At 54.9% G+C, this 5,911-nt stretch overlaps 1 protein-coding gene across 1 annotated transcript in view; it reads left to right on the plus strand.

The window, feature by feature from the left end:
- The first annotated feature begins 1,749 nt into the window (after nt 1-1,749).
- The window catches only part of FKBP4 (FK506 binding protein 4), a 9,933-nt gene continuing 5,771 nt past the window's right edge, over nt 1,750-5,911 (plus strand). Inside the window, exons 1-4 of the mRNA XM_021710035.1 lie at nt 1,750-1,896; nt 2,323-2,465; nt 3,326-3,446; nt 4,906-5,062. Of these exons, the coding sequence (XP_021565710.1) occupies nt 1,788-1,896; nt 2,323-2,465; nt 3,326-3,446; nt 4,906-5,062 (530 nt within the window). The 5' untranslated portion in view covers nt 1,750-1,787. The remainder of the gene's footprint in view (nt 1,897-2,322; nt 2,466-3,325; nt 3,447-4,905; nt 5,063-5,911) is intronic.

Below are 5,911 nucleotides of genomic sequence, written 5' to 3' on the forward strand. Positions count from 1 at the left end.
CGGAGTTGGGGCTGCGGGGTGCGGGCGGGAGGAGGCGCTTTGCTGTGAGGCTGCTGCTGAGTTCCCGCCTGGGGAGTGAGGCAGCGGCTGCTGTGACCCGGGTCGGGACAGCCGGCCTGGGCCGCGCGGCTCTGCGAAGAGTCTGGAGCTGGTGAAACCCTGGCCCGCACTTCATGCCTCTCCCGTCCGTCGCCCGCTCGTCCTGCTTCCCGCTGCTCGGCCCCGTGCCGCTGTCACCTGCCTCAGGGAGCCTTTCCTGGTCCAGAGATACCTCGGGCTTTGCCCCGGCGGCTCTTCTGTGGGCATGTGGCTTCCCTTTCTCCTGCATCCTGCTCTTTTGTGCAAGGTTATTATTCCTGGAAGGTCATTCATTCCTTCTTTCACCCCCCCACCCTTTCCCTTCTACTTTGCTTTTTTTTCCTTTTTGAATTGGAGTCTCACTCGGTCGCCCAGGCTGGAGGGCAGTGGCACGCTCCCGGCCACCGCAGCCTCGACCTGCTGGGCTCGGGCAGTCCTTCAGCCTCGGCCTTTCAAATAGCTGGAACCACAGGCGTGCGCCACCACACACGGCTAATTTTTTGACTTATTGTAGAGGCGAGTTCTCGCCATGTTGCCCAGGCTGGTCGTGAACCCCTGGGCTCAGGCAGTCCTCTCGCCTTCGTCTCTCAAAGTGCTGGGATGACAGGCGCCAGCCACCGTGCCTGGCCTGCCTTCTGCCTTTCTCTTTCTTTTATGTTTTGAGTCGGAGTCCCACTCTGTTGCCCAGGCTGGGGTGCAGTGGCACTCTCATGGCCACGACAGCCTCAACCCGCTGGACTCAGGTGATCCTTCTGCCTCAGCCTTCCAAGTAGCTGGAACTTCAAGCATGTGCCACCACACCCGGCTAATTTTTTGATTTATTGTAGAGACGAGATCTCGCCAAGTTTTCCAGGCTACTCTTGAACCCCTGGGCTCAGGCAGTCCTCTTGCCTCGGCCTCCAAAAATGCTGGAATTGCAGGCTTGGGCCACTGTGCCCAGCGGCCTTCTGCTTTCCTACTCCTCAACGCCCTTGTCCCTGCTTCACAGAAGCTTCCCCTTGGAGGAAACCACACACCCGGCGGCCTGCGGAGTCCCCCTTTTTTTTTTAAAGCAAGATTTACTGAGAGGACGGAAAAGCTCCCATAGTAGGACGGGACCCGAGAGGGTTGCCCCAGAGTCCTTTTTATAAAGAAGAGAAGCAGAAGCCTCTAAGTCCTGGGAAATGCTCTGGGCTCATCTAGGGCCTGGTCTTTTACCTGTCATTACACCCCCTGTCTCCAAAGGAGCCCCTGAGCTGATGGCCAGTGGCATTCAGGAGGAATGAGGCAGTGGCGCTTAAATGTTTCCCCTTGTTGATGAGAATGCCTTGTAGTCAACCCCTGGCTAGTTGCTCTTCCAACAACTCTAGGTGATAGGGATTATCAGCATACTTTACAAGATCCCGAGAGTTTCGAAAGACTTATCAAAAACTTGAACTCAGATTTCTCAGGTCTTCTGTCTCCTTTTTCAAACCAAGTCTTGGCTGCACCTCAAGAAAGACAGGGAAGTTAGTTGGCTCGGAAGCTAAGTAATGAGTCCTCTGAGAATTGATGTCTTGAATCTGCCTTCGAATAGGCAGGGGAGGGTGGGTGCAGCAGAGTCCCTGTATGTTCCCCGTTGGGACTTGCAGGCAGTTTGGGGCACCTCTCTGCCCCCACCCCGGGGGTACTCAATTTCTCCCCCTTCCTCCCAGGTCATCAAGAGAGAGGGCACAGGCACCGAGCTGCCCATGATCGGGGACCGAGTCTTTGTCCACTACACTGGCTGGCTGTTAGATGGCACAAAGTTTGACTCCAGTCTGGATCGCAAGGACAAATTCTCCTTTGACCTGGGAAAAGGTAGGGGTGGTTAGTGGGCTGGTAGGATAGGCTTCGAGGTTGACACAGGCAGGCACAAGCAGAAACCATCTTCTCAGGACCAAGTTGAGGGAGGCATGGTTTATCACAGTCGGTTGCTCTTTGCCATGCGTTTTCCTCTACTGTTCTAAACCATGTTGCCCTGTCTCCCTTTCTGATCACCTTGCTCCCTTCGGAGGTGGACTGTGTTGGTTCTTGGACTCCCATTTACAGGGTCAGCCGATCTTCCAGAGTTCTGAGACCTGGCAGCACTCAGTGCCACCAGGCGTCTTACCTCCTGGCCTTGTTTCTAAGGGGTGGGTGTGCAGCTTCCCTGTGGCTGTGGTACAGGCACCACCTCTGGGGACCCTGGGTGAGCCCAGAGTCAGACTTCTGCTAAGGGGGTCCTCTTTGCATCTGTACCTCCAGGGGAGGTCATCAAGGCTTGGGACATCGCTGTGGCGACCATGAAGGTGGGGGAGGTATGCCACATCACCTGTAAACCAGAATATGCCTACGGTTCAGCAGGCAGCCCTCCAAAGATCCCCCCTAATGCCACGCTTGTGTTTGAGGTAAGTGTCCGGCCACAGCGGTCCAGGCTCCGAGCCAAGCCTTATCTGGGCCCAGAGCCTGGCTGCCCTCCAGCCCTTCCTGCCTTTGGAGACAATGTAGCCAGGGCTGAGGGCCAGCCTCATGGGAGGAGGGAGAGCTGGAGAGGGCCGCTGGCTCTGCTGCTGCCAGAAAGTGGCCAGTGATGGAAGCTTCCGGTCGGAAGCTGTGGCCACAAACCCCTCTCCAGGCTCGAAGCAGGGTCAGGGGTTGAAGCATCTTTATCTCAAGGGCAGTGCCTGGAGGAGATGGTGGTTATTTTAATGGGAAGGAGCCAGGTGGTCAGAAATTATGTACAGTTACCAGTCACAGCACAGAATTTTGATGTTCTAGAGAGGAGAGCGGGGAGAGGTGCCTGCCCCGTGGGTCAAGGTTGAGGAAAGGCTGCACTGAGGAGATGGAACTTGATGCTGTTCGGCATGAAAATGCTTGAGCCGACCGGTGGGCACTGGAAGAATGCTCAGGAGACTGCTGAGAGGTGTGGGCTCATCTCTAGCGTCTACCAGGCTGGGCTTCTCAAGTAGCTTGAAGTAGGGTGAATTGGAACATGTTCTGGTGTGTCCTTGTCAGCAGAGCAGGTAGAAAATAGATGGTTCTCCTGAGGGTAACTGAAATCCACGTGGCCTGCTTCTGTCAAAGTTGAGACCAGAGCCACGCCCAAGAACTTAGCCAAAGTGCCACTCTGTCCATTGCGTTACGTGACTGCCCTGGTGGTCTGTGCCGGTCTGGCAGTTACTAGGGACTCTCTAGCATGACAGGTTGTCTTTCACATTGAAGAGCTGGTATGAGAAGGGAGTTTGCCAGCTTACGTCTCATCCCACAGGTGGAGCTATTTGAGTTCAAAGGCGAGGACTTGACGGAGGATGAAGATGGTGGAATCATCCGCAGAACACGAACTCGGGGAGAAGGCTATGCCAGGCCCAACGAGGGTGCTGTTGTGGAGGGTGAGACAGCGCGGTCAGGGGCTTCCTTTTTTGAGCTGGAGTCTCACCTCCATCACCCAGGCTGGAGTGCCTGGCACACTCCAGGCTACTGCAGCCTCCACCTGTTGGGCTCCGGCGATCCTTCTGCCTCTGCTTCCAAGTAGCTGGAACTATAGGCATGTGCCACCGTGCCCGGCTAATTTTTCATTTACTATAGAGATACAGGTCTCACCAAGTTGCCAAGGCTGGTCTTGAACCTCCGGACTCAGGCAGTCCCTTCACCTCGGCCTCCCTAAGTGCTGGGATTATAGGTGTGAGCCGCTGCACCGAGCCTCCATTTATTTACTTATTTATTTAGTTAGGCTTTTTTTTTTTTTTTTTTTTTTTGAGTTGGAGTCTCATTCTGTCACCCAGACTGGAGTGCAGTGGCCGCTCCTGGCCACCATAGCCTCGACCTGCTGGGCTCCGGCGATCCTTCCGCCTCAGCCTTCCGAGTAGCTGGAGCTACAGGTGCGCGCTACCATGCCCGGCTGATTTTTGATTTATTGTAGAGATGAGGTCTTGCCAAGTTGCCCAGGTGGGTCGCGAACCCGCAGGCTGAGGCAATCCACTCACCTCGGGCTCCCAAAGGCACGGGATTGCAGGCTGAGCCACCGAGCCTGGCTATTAGATAGTTTTTTTTTTTGTTTTTTGAGTTGGAGTCTCACTCTGTCACCCAGACTGGAGTGCAGTGGCCGCTCCCGGCCACCGCAGCCTTGACCTGCTGGGCTCTGGCGATCCTTCCTTCTCAGCCTTCCAAGTAGCTGGAACTGTAGGCACGTGCTACCACGCCCGGCTAATTTTTTGATTTATTATACAGATGAGGTCTCGCCAAGTTGCCCAGGCAGGTCTCGAACCCGCAGGCTCAGGCAATCCACTCACCTCGGCCTCCCAAAGCGCTGGGATTACAGGCTGAGTCACCGAACCCGGCCGTTAGTTAATTTTTGAGTCAGAGTCTCACCCTGTCACCCAGGCTGGAGTGCAGTGGCATCCTCACGGTCACCACAGCCATGATCCTTCCACCTCACCCTTCCATGTAGCCAGAACTACAGGCGTGTGCCACACTTGGCTGACTTTTTATTTGTTGTGGAGACACGATCTTGCCAAGTTGCCTAGGCTGGCCTGGAACACCTGAGACAGTCCTCTTGCCTCTGCCTCCCAAAGTGCTGGGATCATAGGTGGGAATTGGAGTTTCCCAGCTCGGCTGGGGTTTTCATTTAATTCTGATCTGGGTGGCTTTGGGCAAATCACTTTCGTCTCTGAGCTGTTTTCTTGTCCATGAAATGAGGGGTTGGGCCGTGCTCTCTCCACATCTCTTCAGGTCTAAGAACACAACAGGGGTGTCTAAGGGGCGAGAGTGACGGGTGATAGAGAGAGAGGCTGGTGGTGTCCTCCGCAGTCACCTACTTCTCGTGCCCCCCCGTGTTGCCTCTCATGCCAGTTGCACTGGAAGGGTACCACAAGGACCAGCTGTTTGACCGGCGGGAGCTCCGTTTTGAGGTTGGCGAGGGAGAAAACCTGGACCTGCCTTGTGGGCTGGAAAAGGCCGTTCAGCGCATGGAGAAAGGAGAACATTCCATTGTGTACCTCAAGCCCAGGTGAGGGGTCGGCCTTTGGCACAGCAGGCCAGCAAACCAAGATCAGACATCTAGGCGTCCACAGGGAGGCGTGGACTTGGCCGTTTGTATCTTTTTTTCCTTCACGTGCTCACTGTGAGGCTGGGCACTGCAACATACACGTCATCGTAAGCTTTTCAGCGTGTCTAGAAGTGTGGCCATGAGTGTCTGCACCTCCTTGGATCTAAGTCTGGTCTTTTCTACAGGTGACCCCGTCTTCTCCTCTGCCAACGTCACAATTTCCTTTTCTTTTTTGAGTCAGAGTCTCACTCTGTTGCTCAGGCTGGAGTGCAGTGGCACACTCATGGCCACCACAGCCTCGACCCTCTGGGCTCAAGCGATCCTTCCGCCTCAGCCTTCCAAGTACCTGGAACCACAGGCACCCACCACCACACCCACCTAATTTAAAAAAGAAATTATTTATTGAGAGATGAGGTCTCGCCAAGTTGCCCAGGCTGGACTCAGGCAATCCTCTAGCCTGGTAGGATTACAGGCGTGAGCCGCCCCAACCAACCACATCAAGGTTTTCATGTCATTAATTCATGGAGGCATCACCATCTTTTACTGAGACCTCTACTATGTGCCAGTCATTGCTGAAAGTTCTTCAGGTTTCAATGACTGAGAGAATGTGAATGTTGTTCCCGCCCTCTGGTTCTAGTTCATTGTCCAAGGAGGTGCCATTAAGTTAGGCACCACATTGCCGGGGAGTTAGAAGAGTTAGGGGATACTAGAAGATGGAAGCCGGGCTCGGTGGCTCAGCCTGTAATCCCGTGCCTTGGGAGGCTGAGGTGAATGGATTGCCTGAGCCTGCGGGTTCGAGACCCGCCTGGG

The sequence above is a fragment of the Carlito syrichta genome, unplaced genomic scaffold, assembly GCF_000164805.1.
Source record: "Carlito syrichta isolate Samal-C Ts95f unplaced genomic scaffold, Tarsius_syrichta-2.0.1 Scaffold287945, whole genome shotgun sequence".
Classification (NCBI taxonomy): Eukaryota; Metazoa; Chordata; class Mammalia; order Primates; family Tarsiidae; genus Carlito; species Carlito syrichta.